This window comes from Mus musculus, chromosome 11 (genome assembly GCF_000001635.26).
Source record: "Mus musculus strain C57BL/6J chromosome 11, GRCm38.p6 C57BL/6J".
NCBI classification, from domain to species: Eukaryota; Metazoa; Chordata; class Mammalia; order Rodentia; family Muridae; genus Mus; species Mus musculus.
In genome coordinates this window covers 31,021,410-31,046,451 of record NC_000077.6, presented here as the reverse complement: position 1 = coordinate 31,046,451, position 25,042 = coordinate 31,021,410, and the positions used below count along the sequence as shown (strand labels likewise).

Sequence of the window (25,042 nt, the reverse complement as noted above, 5' to 3'; positions counted from 1 at the left end):
ATCAATAAACAGCCACATTAATGCTAAATTATCACAAGAATGGTGTCTAGCCCAGCTGCTAATATTGTTGTTTTCTTCTATAACCTCTTGAGACAGGCCTCCACAGTCCATATTGGTCTCAGTGCTACTGTTTTCCAAGGTCTTAATAAGATAGTATTCTAAGCATTCAAACATTTTCCTAGTCCAAAGTCCAAAAGTCTTCCACATTCTGCCAAATAATAACTTGGCTGGGGATGTCAGAGCAATATGTTACCACCTGGTACTACCAATTTCTTTCTTAGTTGCTTTTATATTGCTGTGAAGATACTCTATTTGGTTACCTTATAGTGTGCAACTTAAAAAAAAAAAGTGAATTGGGGCTTACAATTCCGGACAGAGTCAGTGATCATCATAACAGGGAATATGGCATCAGGCAGGCAAGCAGGCAAGCAGGCAAGCAGGCATAGCACTACATCAGTAAGATTTTAGATTCTTATTCAAAGTTGTAGGCAGAAAGATATCTTTATTAGGATGGCAGGAGTCTTGAAATCTCAAAGTCCAGTGACCTATCTCCTCCAACAAAGTCATACCTCATAATCTGTCCAAAAGGTTCAGTTAATTTAGGGGCAAACATTCAAATATGAACATATTTATAGCACCCATTTAATGTAAACCAAATACTAAACTCAAGAATGAATAAAGAATGCAACTATTGTAAAACAAATAAATGCAATGATCAAGAATACTATGCAATAAACCACACAAAGACCCAACAAAGAAAGAGAACTTCAGACCAATTTCCCTTATGAATATCAATGTGAAAATATTCAATAAAATTCTTGAAAACCGAGTCTAAGAACACATCAAAACAATCATCCATCATGATCAAGTAGGCTTCATCCCAGGGATGCACGGATGGTTTAATTAATATATGGAAATCTATCAATGTAATCCACTATATAAACAATCTCAAAGACAAAAACCACATGATCATCTCATTAGATGATGAGAAAGCATTTGACAAAACCCAACACCCATTCATAATAAAAGTCTTGGAAAAAACAGGAATTCAAGGCCCATACCTAAACATAATAAAAGCAATATACAGCAAACCAGTAGCCAACATCAAACTAAATGGACAGAAACTTGAAGCAATCCCACTAAAATCAGGGACTAGACAAGGCTGCCCACTTTCTCCCTACCTATTCAATATAGTACTCGAAGTCCTAGCCAGAGCAATTAGACAACACAAGGAGATCAAGGGGATACAAATTGGAAAGGAAGAAGTCAAAATATCACTATTTGCAGATGATATGATAGTATATATGTAAGTGGCCCTAAAAATTCCACCAGAGAACTCCTAAACCTGATAAACAACTTCAGTGCAGTAGCTGGATATAAAATTAACTCAAAGAAATCAGTGGCCTTTCTCTACACAAAGCATAAATAGGATGAGAAAGCAATAAGGGAAACAACACCCTTCTCAATAGTCACAAATAATATAAAATATCTTGGAGTGATTCTAACTAAGGAAGTGAAAGATCTGTATGATAAGAACTTCAAGTCTCTGAAGAAAGAAATCAAAGAAGATCTCAAAAGATGGAAAGATCTCCCTTGCTCATGGATTGGCAGGATTAATATAGTAAAAATGGCTATCTTGTCGAAAGCAATCTACAGATTCAATGCAATCCCCATCAAAATTCCAACTCAATTCTTCACTGAGTTAGAAAGGGCAATTTGCAAATTCATCTGGAATAACAAAAAACGTAGGACAGCAAAAATTATTCTCAACAATAAAAGAACCTCTGGTGGATTCACCATGCCTGACCTCAAGCTGTACTACAGAGCAATTGTGATAAAAACTGCATGGTACTAGTACAGCGACAGACAAGTAGATCAATAAATGGAATAGAACTAAAGACACAGAAATGAACCCACATACCTATGGTCACTTGATTTCTGTCAAGGGAGCTAAAACCATCCAGTGGAAAAAAGATACCATTTTCAACAAATGGTGCTGGCACAACTGGCGGTTATCATGTCAAAGAATATGAATTGACCCATTCTTATCTCCTTGTGCAAAGCTCAAGTATAAGTGGATCAAGGAACTCCACATAAAACCAGATACACTGAAACCTATAGAGGAGAAAGTGGGGAAAAGGCTCAAAGATATGGACACAGGAGGAAAATTCCTGAACAGAACAGCAATGGCTTGGGCTGTAAGATCAAGAATCAACAGTGGGACCTCATAAAATCGCAAAGCTTCTGTAAGGCAAAAGACACTGTCAATAAGACAAAAAGACAACCAACAGATTGGGAAAGGATCTTTACCAATCCTAAATCTGATAGGGGACTAATATCCAATATATACAAAGAACTCAAGAAGCTGGACTCCAGAATACCAAATAATCCTATTTAAAAATGGGGTACAAAGCTAAGAAAAGAATTCTCAACTGAGGAATACCGAATGGCTGAGAAGCACCTGAAAAAATGTTCAACATCCTTAATCATCAGAGAAATGCAAATCAAAACAACCCTGAGATTCCATCTCACACCAGTCAGAATAGCTAAGATCAAAAATTCAGGTGACAGCAGAAGCTGGTGAGGATGTGGAGAAAGAGGAACACTCCTCCATTGCTGGTGGGACTGCAAGCTGGTACAACCACTCTGGAAATCAGTTTAGCGGTTCTTCAGAAAATTGGACATAGTACTACCGGAAGATCCAGTAGTACCTTTCCTGGTCATATACCCAGAAGATGCTCCAACTTGTAATAAGGACACATGCTCCACTATGTTCATAGCATCCTTATTTGTAATAGCCAGAAGCTGGAAAGAACCAAGATGTCCCTCAACAGAAGAATGGATATGGAAAATGTGGTACATTTACACAGTGGAGTACTACTCGGCTATTAAAAACAATGAATTTATGAAATTCTTAAGCAAATAGATACATCTGGAGGATATCATCCTGAGTGAGGTAACCCAATCACAAAAGAACACACATGATATGCACTCACTGATAAGTGGGTATTAGCCCAGAAAATACCCAAGATAGAATTTGTAAAACACATGAAACTCAAGAAGAGGAAGACCAAAGTGTGGATACTTTGTTTCTTCTTAGAATGGGGAACAAAATACCCGTGGAAGGAGTTACAGAGTCAAAGTTCTGAGCAGAGCCTGAAGGAAGGACCATCCAGAGACTGCCCAACTTGGGAATCCATCCCATAAACAACCACCAAACCCAGTCACTACGCAGATGCCAGCAAGAACCTGATGACAAGAGCTTGATACAGCTGTCTCCTGTGAGACTCTGCCAGTGCCTGGCAAATACAGAAGTGGATGCTCACAGTCATCCATTGGACAGTACACAAGGTCCCCAATGAAGGAGTCAGAGAAAGTACCCAGGGAGCAGAAGGGGTCTGAAGCCCCATAGAAGGAACATCAGTATGAACTAACCTGTACCCTCAGAGATCCTTGGAACTGTCAAAGAAAACAATCAAAGAAAACATATGGATGGAACTTGTGGTTCTAGCTATATATGTAGCAGAGGATGGCCTAGTCGGTCATCAATGGGAGGAGAGGCCCTTGATCCTGTGAAGGCTCTATGCCCCAGTATAGGGGAATACCAGAATGAGGAATTGGGAATGGGTGGGTTGGGGAGCAGGGGGAGTGGGGAGGAGATAGGGGACTTTCGGAGGGGAAACTAGGAAAGGGGATAACATTTGAAATGTAAATAAAGAAAATATCTAAGAATAATAATAATAAAAGAATACTATGCAGAGTAGTTCACTCCTTTGGCCAGAACTGGGGAGAGAGAGGCAGGAGAATCACTGAGTTTGAGGCCAACCTGGTTTACAGAGAGAGTTTTATGACAGCTAGGGCTACACAGAGAAACCCTGTCTCAAAAAAAAAAAAGATAGTTTTTAAGTTAATAAGGGTCCACAGTGGTACAATGTAAACACTTCCATTTACTCTTCTTAACTATCATCTAAAAGCATTTAATTCAAAAACCAGAAATGAAAATGTAAACAAAATACACTCTATATTCCACTTAGCAAAAGTAGGATCCTAGTGTTAAATGTTTTTATTTTTTTTTTCTTTCCATTTTTTATTAGGTATTTAGCTCATTTACATTTCCAATGCTATACCAAAAGTCCCCCATACCCACCCACCCCCACTCCCCTACCCGCCCACTCCCCCTTTTTGGCCCTGGCGTTCCCCTGTTCTGGGGCATATAAAGTTTGTGTGTCCAATGGGCCTCTCTTTCCAGTGATGGCCGACTAGGCCATCTTTTGATACATATGCAGCTAGAGTCAAGAGCTCCGGGGTACTGGTTAGTTCATAATGTTGATCCACCTATAGGGTTGCAGATCCCTTTAGCTCCTTGGGTACTTTCTCTAGCTCCTCCATTGGGAGCCCTGTGATCCATCCATTAGCTGACTGTGGGCATCCACTTCTGTGTTTGCTAGGCCCCGGCATAGTCTCACAAGAGACAGCTACATCTCGGTCCTTTCGATAAAATCTTGCTAGTGTATGCAATGGTGTCAGCGTTTGGATGCTGATTATGGGGTGGATCCCTGGATAAGGCAGTCTCTACATGGTCCACCCTTTAATCTCAGCTCCAAACTTTGTCTCTGTAACTCCTTCCAAGGGTGTTTTGTTCCCACTTCTAAGGAGGGGCATAGTGTCCACACTTCAGTCTTCATTTTTCTTGAGTTTCATGTGTTTAGGAAATTGTATCTTATATCTTGGGTATCCTAGGTTTTGGGCTAATATCCACTTATCAGTGAGTACATATTGTGTGAGTTCCTTTGTGAATGTGTTACCTCACTCAGGATGATGCCCTCCAGGTCCATCCATTTGGCTAGGAATTTCATAAATTCATTCTTTTTAATAGCTGAGTAGTACTCCATTGTGTAGATGTACCACATTTTCTGTATCCATTCCTCTGTTGAGGGGCATCTGGGTTCTTTCCAGCTTCTGGCTATTATAAATAATGCTGCTATGAACATAGTGGAGCATGTGTCCTTCTTACCAGTTGGGGCATCTTCTGGATATATGCCCAGGAGAGGTATTGCTGGATCCTCCGGTAGTACTATGTCCAATTTTCTGAGGAACCGCCAGACGGATTTCCAGAGTGGTTGTACAAGCCTGCAATCCCACCAACAATGGAGGAGTGTTCCTCTTTCTCCACATCCTCGCCAGCATCTGCTGTCACCTGAATTTTTGATCTTAGACATTCTACCTGGTGTGAGGTGGAATCTTAGGGTTGTTTTGATTTGCATTTCCCTGATGATTAAGGATGTTGAACATTTTTTCAGGTGCTTCTCTGCCATTCGGTATTCCTCAGGTGAGAATTCATTGTTCAGTTCTGAGCCCCATTTTTTAATGGGGTTGTTTGATTTTCTGAAGTCCACCTTCTTGAGTTCTTTATATATGTTGGATATTAGTCCCCAATCTGATTTAGGATAGGTAAAGATCCTTTGCCAATCTGTTGGTGGTCTCTTTGTCTTATTGACGGTGTCTTTTGCCTTGCAGAAACTTTGGAGTTTCATTAGGTCCCATTTGTCAATTCTCGATCTTACAGCACAAGCCATTGCTGTTCTGTTCAGGAATTTTTCCCCTGTGCCCATATCTTCAAGGCTTTTCCCCACTTTCTCCTCTATAAGTTTCAGTGTCTCTGGTTTTATGTGAAGTTCTTTGATCCATTTAGATTTGACCTTAGTACAAGGAGATAAGTATGGATCGATTCGCATTCTTCTACATGATAACAACCAGTTGTGCCAGCACCATTTGTTGAAAATGCTGTCTTTCTTCCACTGGATGGTTTTAGCTCCCTTGTCGAAGATCAAGTGACCATAGGTGTGTGGGTTCATTTCTGGGTCTTCAATTCTATTCCATTGGTCTACTTGTCTGTCTCTATACCAGTACCATGCAGTTTTTACCACAATTGCTCTGTAGTAAAGCTTTAGGTCCGGCATGGTGATTCCACCAGAGGTTCTTTTATCCTTGAGAAGAGTTTTTGCTATCCTAGGTTTTTTGTTATTCCAGATGAATTTGCAAATTGCTCCTTCTAATTCATTGAAGAATTGAGTTGGAATTTTGATGGGGATTGCATTGAATCTGTAGATTGCTTTTGGCAAGATAGCCATTTTTACAATATTGATCCTGCCAATCCATGAGCATGGGAGATCTTTCCATCTTCTGAGATCTTCTTTAATTTCTTTCTTCAGAGACTTGACGTTTTTTATCATACAGATCTTTCACTTCCTTAGTTAGAGTCACGCCGAGATATTTTATATTATTTGTGACTATTGAGAAGGGTGTTGTTTCCCTAATTTCTTTCTCAGCCTGTTTATTCTTTGTGTAGAGAAAGGCCATTGACTTGTTTGAGTTAATTTTATATCCAGCTACTTCACCGAAGGTGTTTATCAGGTTTAGGAGTTCTCTGGTGGAATTTTTAGGGTCACTTATATATACTATCATATCATCTGCAAAAAGTGATATTTTGACTTCCTTCTTTCCAATTTGTATCCCCTTGATCTCCTTTTGTTGTCGAATTGCTCTGGCTAATACTTCAAGTACTATGTTGAAAAGGTAGGGAGAAAGTGGGCAGCCTTGTCTAGTCCCTGATTTTAGTGGGATTGCTTCCAGCTTCTCTCCATTTACTTTGATGTTGGCTACTGGTTTGCTGTAGATTGCTTTTATCATGTTTAGGTATGGGCCTTGAATTCCTGATCTTTCCAGAACTTTTATCATGAATGGGTGTTGGATCTTGTCAAATGCTTTTTCTGCATCCAACGAGATGATCATGTGGTTTTTGTCTTTGAGTTTGTTTATATAGTGGATTACATTGATGGATTTTCGTATATTAAACCATCCCTGCATTCCTGGAATAAAACCTACTTGGTCAGGATGGATGATTGCTTTAATGTGATCTTGGATTCGGTTAGCGAGAATTTTATTGAGGATTTTTGCATCGATATTCATAAGAGAAATTGGTCTGAAGTTCTCTATCTTTGTTGGATCTTTCTGTGGTTTAGGTATCAGAGTAATAGTGGCTTCATAAAATGAGTTGGGTAGAGTACTTTCTACTTCTATCTTGTGAAAAAGTTTGTGCAGAACTGGAATTAGATCTTCTTTGAAGGTCTGATAGAACTCTGCACTAAACCCGTCTGGTCCTGGGCTTTTTTTGGCTGGGAGACTATTTATAACTGCTTCTATTTCTTTAGGGGATATGGGACTGTTTAGAAGGTCAACTTGATCCTGATTCAACTTTGGTACCTGGTATCTGTCCAGAAATTTGTCCATTTCGTCCAGGTTTTCCAGTTTTGTTGAGTATAGCCTTTCGTAGAAGGATCTGATGGTGTTTTGGATTTCTTCAGGATCTGTTGTTATGTCTCCCATTTCAGTTCTGATTTTGTTAATTAGGATTTTGTCTCTGTGCCCTCTAGTGAGTCTAGCTAAGGGTTTATCTATCTTGTTGATTTTCTCAAAGAACCAACTCCTCGTTTGGTTAATTCTTTGAATAGTTCTTCTTGTTTCCACTTGGTTGATTTCACCCCTGAGTTTGATTATTTCCTGCCGTCTACTCCTCTTGGGTGAATTTGCTTCCTTTTTTTCTAGAGCTTTTAGATGTGTTGTCAAGCTGCTAGTATGTGCTCTCTCCCGTTTCTTCATGGAGGCACTCAGAGCTATGAGTTTCCCTCTTAGAAATGCTTTCATTGTGTCCCAAAGGTTTGGGTACGTTGTGGCTTCATTTTCATTAAACTCTAAAAAGTCTTTAATTGCTTTCTTTATTCCTTCCTTGACCAAGGTATCATTGAGAAGAGTGTTGTTCAGTTTCCACGTGAGTGTTGGCTTTCTGTTATTTTTTTTGTTATTGAAGATCAGCCTTAGTGCATGGTGATCTGATAGGATACATGGGACAATTTCAATATTTTTGAATCTGTTGAGGCCTGTTTTGTGACCTATTATGTGGTCAATTTTGGAGAAGGTACCATGAGGTGCTGAGAAGAAGGTATATCCTTTTGTTTTAGGATAAAATGTTCTGTAGATATCTGTCAGATCCATTTGTTTCATCACTTCTGTTAGTTTCAGTGTGTCCCTGTTTAGTTTCTGTTTCCATGATCTGTCCATTGGTGAAAGTGGTGTGTTGAAGTCTCCCACTATTATTGTGTGAGGTGCAATGTGTGCTTTGAGCTTTACTAAAGTTTCTTTAATGAATGTGGCTGCCCTTGTATTTGGCGCATAGATATTCAGAATTGAGAGTTCCTCTTGGAGGATTTTACCTTTGATGAGAACAAAGTGCCCCTCCTTGTCTTTTTTGATGACTTTGGGTTGGAAGTCAATCTTATCAGATATTAGGATGGCTACTCCAGCTTGTTTCTTCATACCATTTGCTTGGAAAATTGTTTTCCAGCCTTTTATTCTGAGGTAGTGTCTATCTTTTTCTCTGAGATGTGTCTCCTGTAAACAGCAAAATGTTGGGTCTTGTTTGTGTAGCCAGTTTGTTAGTCTATGTCTTTTTATTGGGGAGTTGAGACCATTGATGTTAAGAGATATTAAGGAAAAGTAATTGTTGCTTCCTGTTATTTTTGTTGTTAAAGTTGGCATTCTGTTCTTGTGGCTGTCTTCTTTTAGGTTTGTTGGGGGATTACCTTCTTGTTTTTTCTAGGGCATTGTTCCCGTTCTTGTATTGGTTTTTTTCTGTTATTACCCTTTGAAGGGCTGGATTCGTGGAGAGATAATGTGAGAATTTGGTTTTGTCGTGGAATACTTTGGTTTCTCCATCTATGGTAATTGAGAGTTTGGCTGGGTATAGTAGCCTGGGCTGGAATTTGTGTTCTTTTAGTGTCTGTATAACATCTGTCCAGGCTCTTCTGGCTTTCATAGTCTCTGGTGAAAAATCTGGTGTAATTCTGATAGGCTTGCCTTTGTATGTTACTTGACCTTTTTCTCTTACCGCTTTTAGTATTCTATCTTTATTTAGTGCATTTGTTGTTCTGATTATTATGTGTCGGGAGGAATTTCTTTTCTGGTCCAGTCTATTTGGAGTTCTGTAGGCTTCTTGTATGTTCATAGGTATCTCTTTCTTTATATTTGGGAAGTTTTCTTCAATAATTTTGTTGAAGATGTTTGCTGGTCCTTTGAGTTGAAAATCTTCATTCTCATCCACTCCTATTATCCGTAGGTTTGGTCTTCTCATTGTGTCCTGGATTTCCTGGATATTTTGAGTTAGGATCTTTTTGCATTTTCCATTTTCTTTGATTGTTGTGCCGATGTTCTCTATGGAATCTTCTGCACCTGAGATTCTCTCTTCCATCTCTTGTATTCTGTTGCTGATGCTCAAATCTATGGTTCCAGATTTCTTTCCTAGGGTTTCTATCTCCAGTGTTGCCTCACTTTGAGTTTTCTTTATTGTGTCTACTTCCCTTTTTAGGTCTAGTATGGTTTTGTTCATTTCCATCACCTGTTTGTATGTTTTTTCCTCTTTTTCTGTAAGGACTTCTACCTGTTTGATTGTGTTTTCCTGTTTTTCTTTAAGGACTTGTAACTCTTTAGCAGTGTTCTCCTGTATTTCTTTAAGTGATTTATTAAAGTCCTTCTTGATGTCCTCTACCATCATCATGAGATATGCTTTTAAATCTAGGTCTAGGTTTTCGGGTGTGTTGGGGTGCCCTGGACTGGGCGAAGTGGGAGTACTGGGTTCTGATGATGGTGAGTGGTCTTGGTTCCTGTTAGTAGGATTCCTACGTTTACCTTTCGCCATCTGGTAATCTCTGGAGTTAGTAGTTATAGTTGACTCTGTTTAGAGATTGTTCTTCTGGTGATTCTGTTACCGTCTCTCAGCAGACCTGGGAGACAGATTCTCTCCTCTGAGTTTCAGTGCTCAGAGCACTCTCTGCTGGCAAGCTCTCTTACAGGGAAGGTGCGCAGATATCTTGTTTTTTGGACCTCCTCCTGGTCGAAGAAGAAGGCCCAAAACAGGGCCTCTCTCAGAAGCTGTGTTGCTTTGGCAGTTCCCAGAAGCTGTCAGCTTCTGTGGTGCAGACTCTCACCTGTGCAGACTAAAATCCTAAGTTCCAGGGAGTCCTGGAACCAAGATGGTGACCGCTGCTCCTGAGGCCGAGGCCGTCTCCCGAGCCAGGCGGACACCTGTCCTCTGGTCCGGATGGTGGCCGGTTATCTGCGGCCCGCCCAGGCTGCTGCCTCAGCGGCTCTGTGCTTCTGCCCGTCCCAGAAGCTGTCCGGTTCTCTGGCGCACCCTCTAACCTGTTCAGACTAATTTCCTAAATTCTGCTGAGTCCCGGAACCAAGATGGCGACCGCTGCTGCTGAGGCTGAGGTCGCCTCCCAAGCCAGGCGGACACCTGTCCTCTGGTCCGGATGGTGGCCGGTTATCTGCGGCCCGCCCAGGCTGCTGCCTCAGCGGCTCTGTGCTTCCGCCTGTCCCAGAAGCTGTCCGGTTCTCTGGTGCACCCTCTAACCTGTTCAGACTAATTTCCTAGGTCCTGCGGAGTCCCGGAACCCAGATGGCGACAGCTGCTGCTGAGGCTGAGGTCGCCTCCCAAGCCAGGCGGACACCTGTCCTCTGGTCCGGATGGTGGCCGGTTGTCTGCGGCCCGCCCAGGCTGCTGCCTCAGCGGCTCTGTGCTTCCGCCCGTCCCAGAAGCTGTCCGGTTCTCTGGTGCACCCTCTAACCTGTTCAGACTAATTTCCTAAGTTCTGCTGAGTCCCGGAACCAAGATGGCGACCGCTGCTGCTGAGCCTAAGCCTGATTTTCAACAGCATTCGTTCGTTAAATGTTTTTAACTTCAGATAAAAAAAAAAATGCTTGAGAAAGAGCATCTAAAGAATAATGATCAATCCTGGCTATTCAATTAGGGACAGGGCAAAGTTACTCTCATCTCTAGCCCTCCTTCTCTCTCTCCCTTCCCCCTTCTCTCCACGTGGCCATGGCCAGCCTCTCTCTCTTTTTACCTTCTCTCTCTCCCTGCCATTCTACAATAAAGCTCTAAAACCATAGAAGGTCTCTGCTCTCATCAAGGCCTGCTGTGCTTGAACAATGGGATAGGCTTTCCCCTAACCTTAGCAGCATCTAACCTCCAGGCAGAAGGCTTTCCTGCACTCCAGCCACTGACCGGCCCAAGTGGGAACCACACAGTGCCCCCTCTCCCCCTGCCCTCTCCTCCCTTCAGTCCCAAGGCTGACCAAGCAGCCCCAGGGGGCCCTCATTCTGTTCTCAGCTCTTCTGCAGTGTCCAGTGGTGTCTGGGATGCCCGAGGCTGAGAACCTGTTACCTAGGACTGCTCCTTGTCCACCACCTGCCGAGCTGGGGTCTGTGGCTTCCCACAGCCAGACACCCACCAGGGGTCATGTGAAAAGCATGCGGCAGTCCTTCCATGTCCACCTGCCCAGAGCACTGGAACTCTGGCAGGATGCAGGTTTTCTCCCACTCCCTTTATTCCCCTGTGCTCCTTGCCCCAAAAGGGAGGAAGGGAGGTAAGGAGGGAGGGAGGGAGGGAAGTAAAGTCACCTGTATTAAAACATTGACAAGTTCTGTCCAAGAAAGGCAATTCCATTCCACCCAGTATCAAAGGTCTGGCTCTCTACACTTGGCCTTGTGCTCAGTCACAATCATATTCAACAAATCACAGATGCTGAATTTTCCAGTCAACCACCTTGGATGATTCCGTAACTCTATATGCTGCCCCACAACCTACTTGATCTGGATTTATCCTTACTGGCTTCTAGCAACAGACCCAGTAGTAATTGGGCATTCAGAACAAGTCCTACAATATCCAAGAAAGGATAACATCTTTGAAAATGGAACAAGAGACCGTAAACAGCATTCCTGGAAACACAAAGATGTAAAATGCCATAAGAGACTGAAAAGTGGCTCAGAACCACAGGAGGCTCAGGAAAAATGACACATTAAAGGGTAGCAGGTAATGCTGGCCTCATTGTCTGTTTAGAATCACAGAAACGCAAAGAGACATGACACATGGATGTTAACAACTAATACTTAGCCAAATGGCCTTTTTTTCTATCATTATAAAGAGCACTGACAATCAAAGGTGATGGTGATATACACCTTTAATCCCAACACTTGGGAAGCAGAGGCAGGTGGATCTCTGAGCTCGAGGCTAGCCTGGTCCACAGAGAAAGTTCCAAAACAGCCAAGTCTATATAGGGAAATCTGGTTTCAAAAAAAAATAAGTAATAAAAAACACTGACAATCAACTTTAACAACTGAGAAAGAGATATGAAAATTAAATAACAGTACTTGGTGATGGAGAAATGGCTCAGTGGTTAAGTAAGAACACTGTCTGTTTTTCTAGGGAATGCGGGATCGATTCTCAGCACCCTATGGCAGCTCATAACCATCTGTAACATCAGCTCTAATGCCCTCTTCTGAACTCCACAGGTGCCAGGCATGCACATGGTTTGTATATATATATATATATATATATATATAGAGAGAGAGAGAGAGAGAGAGAGAGAGGCAAAACACCTATAAACATAAAATCATAATTTTTTAAAAGTAGAAGATACAAATCATAGTTTTTTTTTTCCATTTTTTATTAGGTATTTCGCTCATTTACATTTGCAATGCTATACCAAAAGTCCCCCATAGCCACCCACCCCCTCTCCCCTACCCACCCACTCCCCTTTTATGGCCCTGGCGTTCCCCTGTACTGGGGCATATAAAGTTTGCGTGTCCAATGGGCCTCTCTTTCCAGTGATGGCCGACTAGGCCATCTTTTGATGCATATGCAGCTAGAGTCAAGAGCTCCGGGGTACTGGTTAGTTCATAATGTTGTTCCACCTATAGGGTTGCAGATCCCTTTAGCTTCTTTGGTACTTTCTCTAGCTCCTTCATTGGGGGCCATGTGATCCATCCAATAGCCGACTGTGAGCATCCACTTCTATGTTTGCTAGGCCCAGGCATACTCTGACAAGAGACAGCTATATCAGGGTCCTTTCAGCATAATCTTGCTAGTGTATGCAATGGTGTCAGCATTTGGAAGCTGATTATGGGATGGATCCCCGGATATGGTAGTGTCTACATGGTCCATCCTTTTATCTCAACTCCAAACTTTGTCTCTGTAACTCCTTCCAAGGGTGTTTTGCTCCCACTTCTAAGGAGGGGCATAGTGTTCACACTTCAGTCTTCATTTTTCTTGAGTTTCATGTGTTTAGGAAATTGTATCTTATATCTTGGGTATCTTAGGTTTTGGGCTAATATCCACTTATCAGTGAGTACATATTGTGTGAGTTCCTTTGTGAATGTGTTACCTCACTCAGGATGATGCCCTCCAGGTCCATCCATTTGGCCAGGAATTTCATAAATTCATTCTTTTTAATAGCTGAGTAGTACTCCATTGTGTAGATGTACCACATCTTCTGTATCCATTCCTCTGTTGAGGGGCATCTGGGTTCCTTCCAGCTTCTGGCTATTATAAATAAGGCTGCTATGAACATAGTGGAGCATGTGTCCTTCTTACCAGTTGGGGCATCTTCTGGATATATGCCCAGGAGAGGTATTGCTGGATCCTCCGGTAGTACTATATCCAGTTTTCTGAGGAACCGCCAGACTGATCTCCAGAGTGGTTGTACAAGCCTGCAATCCCACCAACAATGGAGGAGTGTTCCTCTTTCTCCACATCCACGCCAGCATCTGCTGTCACCTGAATTTTTGATCTTAGCCATTCTGACTGGTGTGAGGTGGAATCTCAGGGTTGTTTTGATTTGCATTTCCCTGATGATTAAGGATGTTGAGCATTTTTTCAGGTGCTTCTCTGCCATTCGGTATTCCTCAGGTGAGAATTCTTTGTTCAGTTCTGAGCCCCATTTTTTAATGGGGTTATTTGATTTTCTGAAGTCCACCTTCTCAAATCATAGTTCTTTATCAACACTAACTTCCTAATTTTTATCATCATATGGAAGTTACCTAAATAGGGGAATTTTCATTGCTTTTAAGAAGTTCACACTAAAGTACTGAAATACTCAGGGTCAATCATTATCTCTACAACTTAATCTCAAAAGGATTTAGAAAAATAATAATACAGAAAAATACAAAGAAAAAATAAAATGCTCAAACAACGTACTGAAACAGCAAATCTGAGTGAAAAATATGAGAATTACTTGTAGCAGAATTATTTCCATAATCTAATTAGGAAAATAGCACAAATAATTATATGAGAAACTACTATCACTGGTTATTTAAAAATACAAATTAAATCTACAACAAGACACGATTAAATCCCCACAAAGAATCACCTAACTGAAAGTTATAGATACCAAGTGTTGAGGATATGAAGCTACTGAAAATCTAAAATACTAATCAAAGGACTGGAAAAGGGCCCAGCAGCGTATGCAATCCTCCAGAATATTTTCGAGAGGTAAGCATGTACTCAGCACAGCTAGAAAAATGAAAACAATCACACAAAACTGAATGCAAATATTCATACCCGATTTATATATTTACCAAACACTAAAGGCAATTCAAATGGGTAAAGAATGGTATAATGAAATACAGTACTATCCATTGTAAAAGTCACTTTTATTTTCTCAGATGAAGTGATGAGTCATACCCAAGCTGTGCAAATACACAGCTTAAGCCGGGCGTGGTGGCACACGCCTTTAATCCCAGCACTCGGGAGGCAGAGGCAGGTGGATTTCTGAGTTCGAGGCCAGCCTGGTCTACAAAGTGAGTTCCAGGACAGCCAGGGCTATACAGAGAAACCCTGTCTCGAAAAACCAAAAAAAAAAAAAAAAAAAAAAAAAAATACACAGCTTAGGCTGAAACCAGAGCATCTCCTTCTCTGTTCTAACTATCCCTGGGCCTAGGCCTAGAGGCTTCAAGCCTCTGTACAATCAAATCTTTCTAAACTGACTGGCTCAATCAAGCTTTTCTTGGTTTCTCAGAGTATGAGGCTCTGCTTGGTCTCATGCTAACTCTGGCTCGTTCTGTCTTCACCTGTGTCTAGCTTGTTCTATCTGCAACTTGTCCCTGTAAAATTGTCCTGGTAAAACTGCCACACACACATAATACCAACACCTCTCCCCCTTCCTCACTTACTCCTTCCCTCCCTCTTGCCCTCTCTACCTCTTGCCCTCTCTCACTATCTCTGCTCTTAAGTATCCTCTCTTCCCTGTCTGTTCTCCTTAGAGTTAAGTATATCCTATCTGTGACTCATTTTGTCAAAATTTCCTGATTCATCACTTTGTCTGCTCCTCAATTAGACATCATTGTTAGGGATTAAAGGGGCGTGTATCTACATTCCAGTTGTATCACAGAGACTGGAAGTTCTTCTCATATGTGATCCCTTGCCTGGGCAGCCATATTGTTGGATTAAAATTCCTCTATATCCATCAATAAAAAGAGATAGAGCATCAATATATACAACAATATAGATGAATTCTAAAAGCATTATGCTGTTTTGTTTTGTTTTGTTTTGTTTTGTTTTAAAAGAGTAATCTCATATATTGTTCCACATATTCATGACATTCTGTGAAAAGTTAACTACAGATAACAGATCAGTGGCTCTCAGAGGCAGAGTTGGGGATGAAAAATTAAAACTGGAACAAAAACTGGTAAGGTAGCCACATACCTGTAACCCTAACACTTGGGAGGCAGACACAGGATGATCACTTCTAGTTCAAAGCCACATCATGAACTATATAGGGAGACCCTGTCACAGAACAAATACAAAAATTAGGTGTGGGGAGCCGCCCTCACATTCGCTGTTGCAAGATGGCGCTGACAGCTGTGTTCTAAGTGGTAAACATAATCTGCACACGTGCAGGGGCAGTTTTCCCGCCATGTGTTCTGCCTTTCTCGTGATGACAACTGAGCCGATGGGCTGCAGCCAATCAGGGAGTAATACGTCCTAGGCGAAGGATAATTCTCCTTAAAAGGGACGGGGTTTTGCCATGCTTTTTCTCTCTCTTGTTCTTGTTCTTTCTCTTGCTTTCTTGTTCTTTTTCTCTCTCTTGCTTTCTTGTTCTTGTTCTTTTTCTCTCTCTTGCTTTCTTGTTCTTGTTCTTTTTCTTGCTTTCTTGTTCTTTCTCTCTCTCTTGCTTTCTTGTTCTTGTTCTTTTTCTCTTTCTTGCTCTTGTTCTTCTTCTTGCTCTCTTGCTCTCTGGCTCCTGAAGATGTAAGCAATAAAGCTTTTGCCGCAGAAGATTCTGGTTTGCTGCGTTCTTCCTGGCCGGTCGCGAGAACGCGTGTAAGAGTTGGTGCCGAAACCCGGGTAAGAATCAGGAAGATGGAATATGTAGGTGGCAACTTGATATTGTAGCCTCATTGACTCTCAAGTCTTAGAAAGTGGAGCTGAGGGGACGGCTCAGCAGCTAAGAGTGCTTGCTACACAAGTGTTAGACCCTAAGTTCAAATTTTAAGCACCTACATAAAACCACAGGCATGGCTCTGCACCAGTGACCTCAGGGGTATGGTAGCAGAGACAGAATGACTAAGGTTCATAAGATAAATCTGTGTCAAATAAATAATGTAAAAAAATGATAGAGTAGGATGTCCTATGAATTCCTCTCTATATATGCACAGGCTCTTCTTACATGCAGGGGTTTAGACACATGCAGGCACACACACACAAACACACACACACACACACACACACACACCTTTAAACTGAACTTTACCATACATGAAATTTTTAAATAAATATTTTATATTCACAGAAAAATATTTCTACAGATATTTTATTCTCATGTGAATAACAAAATCTAGATAGACAGAATACTTTCATTTTTATAAATGAAGCAACAGGCATACAGTAAATGAGTGATCATACAAATTATATGTGGTAGGACCAAAACTGGAGAATAGATATACTAATTCTACTTCAAAGGCATCCTATGAATTTCCTCCTGTCTCAGACAATCTTATGGGGAAAATATGTCCCTAAAATCCAAAGAGAACCATATATAAGACAGAATAAAAAGTAAAAATATTGTTATTGGAATATGACAACTTAGCATTTGGTTGTGATCCTTAAGGAATTAAAAGTTCCTCACTGTAGAAGACTGACTTGTGATCCACAGGCAACAAATAATGATCCCTTCCATGGAACCTTAATCTTTTAATACTAAGACAAGACCTTAGCAGATAACCTTGCAATGACTGCTCCAATAAAACATCATTGGTCTTCAGCACTGCCCTGGTCAACAGGGCAGTTTAGTGCACAATGGGTTTTGCAGCTTTAAATAAAAATTTTCAAGTCCCAAATACTACTACCACTCAAAGGTAGAGAAACAAGAGAAAAATCTTTCAAATTAGCTTTTCGGTTTCAAAAATCAAAGGAAGAAGAAACATCCTGTAACAGTTTCTCTAACAAAAACATTTTAAAAGTACATCTGTACCAAAAATAGTATACATCACCTAAAAACAATGGTGTAGTTTCTTCTAAAGTGGTTTCATTAGGATCAGCTCCAGCTTCCAAAAGAATCTGTGTGATTTTCCAATGTCCTTGACTCACAGCAAGATGCAATGCACAGAAGCCCTCAAACGTCTTTGCCTTAATGTAGTTTTCAGATGAATCTGTGGAGGAAGGGAAACCCATTAGCCAAAAGATTATCAGTCCTACTTCTTGGGCATGAAAAACAAAGACTATATGTGACGTTGAATGAAACAGGAAAGTACCAGTGAGTCAAGGGACAGCTGTATAAGGAAGGACTCCAGTGTGAACAGCCCTTTGGTATTCTTGCCACAGAAACTATGCTCAAGTACTGTTACCACTCTAGAGGCCATGGGACCTAGGAGAAAGAGGCTGATAAATAAGGAGGACTAGAATCTCATGCAATAGCCAACTTCATTCATAGCATCAGACAATCAGACTTCTTATGAAGAGTCACGTTAGTGTACAATTACAAGAACAAGCCACACATGGCAAAACTTATTTTCCCATAGGGGCAATAAACAGTTGTAATAAATAATCTGAAGTAAAGTCACTCCTATCCATTAAACCTTGGAAGAGCAAGGAACATAACTCCATGTTCTAAAGAAACTGACATCACAGGACTCTTGTCTTGTTTTCTTGGAGTTTTCTCATTACCACTCAGAGCTCTCACACAACTTCAGGTTTTACAACTCTTACTAGTTGCGGAGCAGACAACGGGAGTGGCAGGAGCTGAAAGGTAAGATTTAATATAGATACACTGTCAAAGATTTGCTTAAGGAAGACTTAGTGAAATATTAATGAATGTGATTTTATTTCCAAATTTATTTACAATTTTCAATGAAGAAAATCTCTAGTATTACTTCCTTCAATTCAGTTTTAAATACTTTTTTATTCAGTTCACATGTACACATGTGTAAAGAAAAGGGAGTGAATACACATTTGTTAACATTGTTCAGCGGCCAAATGTCAACCTCAAATATTGTTCTCAGGATCACCATTTATTTTCTCTGAGAAAGCAAACTCACAAAAGGGAGCTCATCTGTAAGGTGCAAATCACAGCATAGCCTGCTTTATGCTCCATTCTCAGGAGAAATCTTGACTGTAAGATTAATTTGATAGCTCATAAAACAAACTGAGAGATTACAATGCCCCATCCCCTATCAAACAGTGGATTCAGTGGTGGGAAGAATTTGAAGAAGGCCTTGTTTGATCCTAAAATCTATGTGGGAGCCTAGCTTTGTCCCTATGTGAACCCCAAATAAGAATTTAAATCTTTATTCTGCTAGTAATGGGGGTCTTTATCTGCTGAGTAAGAAAGCTGTCTTTCCTCTGTCAAAGAAAGGATGGAGCAGGAGATAGATGATAGAAGTTGGCTTTTAGTTGAGGATATGGTCTCTGCCATTGTGTCTCAGGTACATTCTCAGTTGCCACCACCACTGCTGCTGCTCTCTTCTTCTTGCTTCTTCTTGCTGCTGCTGCTGCTGCTGCTGCTTTTCTTCTTCTTCTTCTTCTTCTTCTTCTTCTTCTTCTTCTTCTTCTTCTTCTCTTCTTCTTCTTCTTCTTCTTCTTCTTCTTCTTCTCTCTTCTTCCTCCTCCTCCTCCTCTTCTCCTCCTCCTCTTCCTCTTCTCCTCCTCCTCCTCCTCTTCTTCCTCTTCTCCTCCTCTTCTTCTTCCTCTTCCTCCTCCTCCTCTCCGTTTCCTTCTCCTCCCCTTCCCTCCCCCTCCCCCATCTCTTCCTCCTCCCCCTCCTCCTTCCTCATGCTCCTCGTTGGTCTTGCCTCAGAACTCAAGCCCAGGAACCTTCATCTTCTCCCAATCCCAGGCTGTAGGAATCTTTATTAACCAATTAGGGATAACTTGGGTATAACAAGGTTTACATAACATTATTTGGTGTATGTGAGGATCTCCTCATTGGGGCAACCCAATCTCATGGGCCAGAAGTTAGCATTTGAATACATAGTGATACCAGACCAACCTCCTACATTTCCCTCTTTTTGTCTAAATAAAAAGGCTCTTTCTCTTACCATAATGAACAGCATACAACAGGAACAATTGTAACATAATTATGAAATCTATGGTATAATATTTATATTCACAAAAGTCCAGTCTACTTATATTTGGCAGCATAGAAGAAAGTATTCTATTATCTATCCTATCTTGGTTAGTTTAGAGTTCTGTACATAAATGATTTTCTCATTAGCATCTTAAGTATTTAAATTCTCTTTTATAACTTACAACTACCATCCTTAAAACACCATTTATAATTCCCCTCCAACCTTCATTAAAACCTCTTCTAGGGCCCTCTAACCTTTATTTGTTTTCCTTAAAACAACTTCTTAAGACTCCAAGATATTTTCTTAGACCCTTTATAATTAAAGTTTAATTATGAGACTATCAATATCTGGTTTCAATCCCATCAGAGACCTGAGAAGGAATAAATATTACCTGAGTAAGTAGAAAATACAAACAAGCAGCTTCTAAGGTTATAGAAAAGGCAGAGAAATGGCTGCCTGAACAGTTCTCCAGAATTGTCTCTAACACTGGTGCATCCATCTTTAGCCTTCTGGCCTAGTGCATCTGACAGACATTTTTGTGAAGCAGGAAATACGAAAGATTTGCTTACCCTGTCTTGGCAGAGTTCAGCAGTAGACTTTGCCTGTGGGTTTTTTTGCCCGTTTTGGACAGCATTCTGTCTGCAGAGGGAATAAGGCATTTTCTCTGCCCAGTGGCATCTTGCGACATTAGAAACCATCTCCTAATTCTTCGATAATCATGTTTTGTTTTGTTTTTCCAAAGTCAAATAGGGTGCTGCCAGGAGCTGACATATTTCAATGTCAAAAAGGCCTTAAATTAATAAAAACATCTTTAAATGCCATATTCTCAGTCTCTGAGGTTTCTGAAGACCATCTATCTACTCATGGTATATCTGAACAAGCAAATGTTGCTTGTTTCTAGATATTTATTATCTGTTCAACCATGTGATACTCTAGACTAGTATCTGACATGACCATGAATTTGACTGTCTGACTATTAACTTGTATTTTTTAACCATCCCTAACAGTTTACAATAGCAGCTGTTAAAAGGACTAGGACTACTCCTCATATTTTTAAACGAGTTGCACAGGCATAATAGCTACACAACTGTTGAAACATACATAAGTTATGATATACCAAAATCAACCTTAAACATTGTATCAAAATCCAAAGATTTATACCAATGAAAACTTTAAACCTGTATCAATATACAATAATCCATATTAACGTAAACAAAATGACATTATTTGAGAATAGCAATAGCTAAATTGAAGAGTAGATTAAATAATCTATCCTTTTATACTATTCTTCCTATATGATATCTCTATACCCGTGTTTTCTTCTCAACTTTTTAATCTAAGAAAAAGGTTAGAGAAAAATGTCGCGTCCGCTCTCGACCAGCAAGAACGACAAGACCACCAGTCCTTCTAACAGCAGTTTATTCAGCAAACTTCAGTCTTCATCTCTCTCGCTTCAACTTTCTCTCTCATCTTTCTCTCTTTGACCCGGGCCTCTCACTCTTATATACTCTCAGCCCTCATCCACTCACGGCAGGCCACGTCACCTCACCAGGCACGCAGCTTCAGCTAATTAGGACAGCAGGGACATGTCTCCACCAAAATGGATTCGCCAGTATCCTGGTGCATCTGCGCAGCTCTCACGATGGTTGTGGCTTATTTTCAGGTGTATGAGGAAGTCAGGTGCAAGTCATAAGACTTAGCTGCAGTCCCTGGCGACTTCTTGGGACTGCTGCCACACCCGCTCCTCACAGAAAAGGAAAGAAAGAAAAGAGAGAATCCCTGGGTCTAAGCTCCCTATTGAATCCTCCCTTCCCAAGACCATAACTATTTTGTAACCATTCCTTTAAATGACAATATATCCATAACTCGTAAAATGACCAAAACTATCCACCCCAAACTAAGGGATTCAGACGATGGTCATTTTGAAATTGCTTCCTGCTGACTTGGAGCATAATATTTCTTTTTGGGGGCCCAAGAAAATTGAAAAAAATCTTTGTCTTAAGAAAGCCAGCTGCAACATTTCTTCTCTACTCTCTGGGTGCTAAGAAAGTTTAGATATTTGTAAAGTCTTAGATGGATCAGTCTATCAGGCTAGACAAGGTAGGATGCTGGAACAAGTATGTCAGAGTCTCACCATCCTCCAGGATGAATCTTATTAGATCCTGTTCCAGCTTATTGGTATTTGGTCCTTTTGTTCTGAAAATATATAAGCTATTGACTGTAACATGCATTCTTGTAATAACAATGTAGGGAATGTAGAATGCACATAGATCATATAAAGATCAAATTTTTGTTGTTTGAGCAGGTGAAAGACATCTTTCTTGAGCTAGTAACCAAAACTGCAATATAAAATTTTATCTATGCTATATGAAAGGATGGTATGATGAGTCTTGAGGACAATGTAGCCAACAAAATTCATTGGCTATGTAGAGCTGAAGTTCTTCCTGGACACATATACACATCCCACTCAGTTTCAGAGTAGTTTCAATAGAGTGTTGGTATTACACATTACCTGTTTAGACCTTTTGATTTTTCTTTTCCTCCTGTCTGTAGTAATGATCTTCTAGAGGTATCCCTCTATCAAAACTGATCCTTAATAGTTTGGATTTGATCCCCAAAGCCTTTTCCCCTTTTCTGTTGACACAAACATAAAGCCTCTCTCTCAACATAATATAGCTTTTGTCCAGAAGTTTAAAGAATAAGTATAAACTGATCCAATCTGGCAGCCCCTTTCATGCAGGTCTGTTCCATTTTGACTTTTTTCAAGAATATATACAATATCAGTATAATCATTGAACATATAATCATGTTTATTCTGACAAATCAAAAATAGACTGTACAAAGTCCAAATAGCCTTCTCTATGGTGATACATATTTGTGGGTCTGCATTTTCACTTGGCTGCTGGGGTGTTCAAACCTCACCAATGTGCAGCTTCCGGAGGCAAAATGCAGGGTGTTAGGCTGTGTTTTTTCCTCACCATTGGGGTGCCAACATGCCACTCAGGGAAGGCAAAACACCGTCTAAGATAGGGGTTCTAACCCGTATTTCTCCAGCTGAGAAAGAGCAGAGGCTGTGAAGGATGAGGTAGTTCTCAAACTCCTGGGCACCTAGACACCACAGAGAACCTCATAGAGTTGAGAACATGGAGTTGAGTTTCCATCCTCCAGTGTACCCCCACTGGGAAGCTCAAGGAGTTGGGAATGGAATCTGCAGGACAGGGCAGAATCCAGTTTAGCACCAAGTGAGTGCCAAGAGGCATAGGCATGACTCCTGTATGAGGAGGGCCTCCCCAATGGTGGTCCTTGATGAAAGAGACAGTCCTTGCTTGTCCCAACTGTTTTATTCATGGTAGATGAAGATGCATACATCTTACTCAGTGTGGACCAGAGATTAAATACCTTTTGTAGGAAGGAATGCCCAGGAAGGAAAGCTCATTGGTTAAACACTTGAGGCCTATCTAGACACCTCATAAGCATGGAGAAGTCCAAGTTCTATGCTACATGACTGGTTGTCATGGTCCTCTTAGTATGGTATTATGCACCACCTGGTTAGGACCTAGTTTGAACTCCTGCCATTCTCAATTATGAGACTTATTGGGGTTCTGAACTTTCTACTACCTTACCAGTCCTTCTATATGGTAGCACAGTCCATTGCCCCACATATATTTATTATTTATTGAAACAGGGATTTTCTGTGTAGCCCAGGCTATCTTGAATTTGCTCTTAGATCAGTCCAGCGTGATTCACAAAGAACATATCTGTCTGTCTTTGTTTCCTTTAGCAAATCTTACCAGCAAGTGCCACCAAAACCAGCTCTAACCCGTATTAGTTCTCCTATAGGAGCCCCACATCTTAATGAAATTGGTTGGCAGTTCAGAGCAGCATGACACCCTATTTCATGAGCTCTTGACTAGGAAGCACACAGCTTGCATGTTCATCTTCAAGCCTTTAAAGAGGAATTCTGACCCTGGTTGTCAACCCTCAGCTCTAGGAGGCATAAAGAAAGCTCCATGACCTCGGCAGCCCCTGCCAGTCCTGTGTTTGCTTGGCTCAGGGGCTAAGTGTTCCAGCTCTGGGTGAAAACATAGCAAGGCCTGGATTACAGTCAGCCAGGGGTACAGCTGTACGTTAATTTGACCTCTGACCCTCTTGAAACCACTCATGCCAAACTAGCATGCATTTTGACACAATCTGGAATATTGTAAGGCTTGGGGAAAAAAACATTTCAAAGAAAATGTTGCCCATCTCCCACCCCCCCAACCCAGTGCCATTGTGGCTTCTATTGTGGTTCCTTAAAGGAACAAGATGCCTTTTACCTAGGATATATAAGATTTTAACTTGGATTATAAATAATTTCTTGCTCCACATTGGCACCAATTTGGTGTAGTTATTATTATTATGAGGGTTTGCTTCACCTCCTTGTTGCCTTATCTATTTATTAGGAGTTTCTAGTCAACTTAGACCATATAATTCCCAAACAAAAGACACAAAAACTGTTAGATTTATTATAAGCTTAAAAGTATTATAGCGGCAGCCAGCCCCACAACACCCAGAGGCAGCTCCACTCCCAGGCGCTCCAATGCGCCCAGGATCAGAGGATCAGAGCTGAAGAGGACACAACATCTGTACCCCGTCACTGGGACTGGCAGGACCCAGGCATGCAGGAACTCTACCAGACCAGTGGCAGGGGTTCCTTCTGATTTGTCTGGGCCAGCACCCTGAATAGACCTTGGTTGCAAACTCTGCAGCCAGCTCCATAACACCCAGAGGCAGCTCTACTCCCAGGTGCTCCAATGCTCCCAGGATCAGAGGATCACAGGATTACAGGAGCTCAGACATACCCAGGATTTTAGGATTGCAGGATCCCAGAGACATCTTGACTTGGAAGAGTTCTGGCGCAACCAGGATTACAGGGAGGACAGGCTCCAGTCAGACATACCCAGGGCAAGTAGCACTAGAGATAACCAGATGGCAAGAGGCAAGTGTAAAAACATAAGCAACAGAAACCAAGGTTACTTGGCATCATCAGAACCCAATCCTCCCACCAATTCTCCCACCATAGCAAGTCCTGGATACCCCAACACACTGGAAAAGCAAGATTCAGATCTACAATCACTTCTCACGATGATGATAGAGGACATTAAGAAGGACATAACTCCCTTAACGAAATACAGGAGAACACAGGTAAACAGGTAGAAGCCCTTAAAGAGGAAACACAAAAATCCCTTGAAGAGTTACAGGAAAACACAATCAAACAGGCTAAGGAAATGAACAAATCCACCCAGGATCTAAAAATAGAAATAGAAACAATAAAGAAATCACAAAGGGAAACAACCCTGGGGTTAGAAAACCTAGGAAAGAGACCAGGAGTCATAGATGCAAGCTCACCAACAGAATACAAGAGATAGAAGAGAGAGTCTGAGGTACAGAAGATACCATAGAAAACATTTACACAACAGTAAAAGAAAATGCAAAAAGCAAAAAGCTGCTAACCCAAAACATCCAGGAAATTCAAGATACAATGAGAAGAGAAAACCAAAGGATAATACGTATAGAAGAGAGAGGAATTCCCAACTTAAAGGGC

The 25,042-nt window shown here is 41.1% G+C and overlaps 1 protein-coding gene across 3 annotated transcripts in view; it reads right to left on the bottom strand.

Annotated features, from left to right (window-relative positions):
- Positions 1–25,042, bottom strand: part of Asb3 (ankyrin repeat and SOCS box-containing 3) — a 148,313-nt gene that overhangs the window by 56,253 nt on the left and 67,018 nt on the right. For all 3 annotated transcript variants that reach the window (XR_003949485.1, NM_023906.3, XM_006514771.4), the window contains one exon: positions 17,386–17,544. Coding sequence is in view for 2 of the 3 variants with exons in the window: in NM_023906.3 (NP_076395.2) it covers positions 17,386–17,544 (159 nt within the window). In the remaining variant the exon portion in view is untranslated. The remainder of the gene's footprint in view (positions 1–17,385; positions 17,545–25,042) is intronic.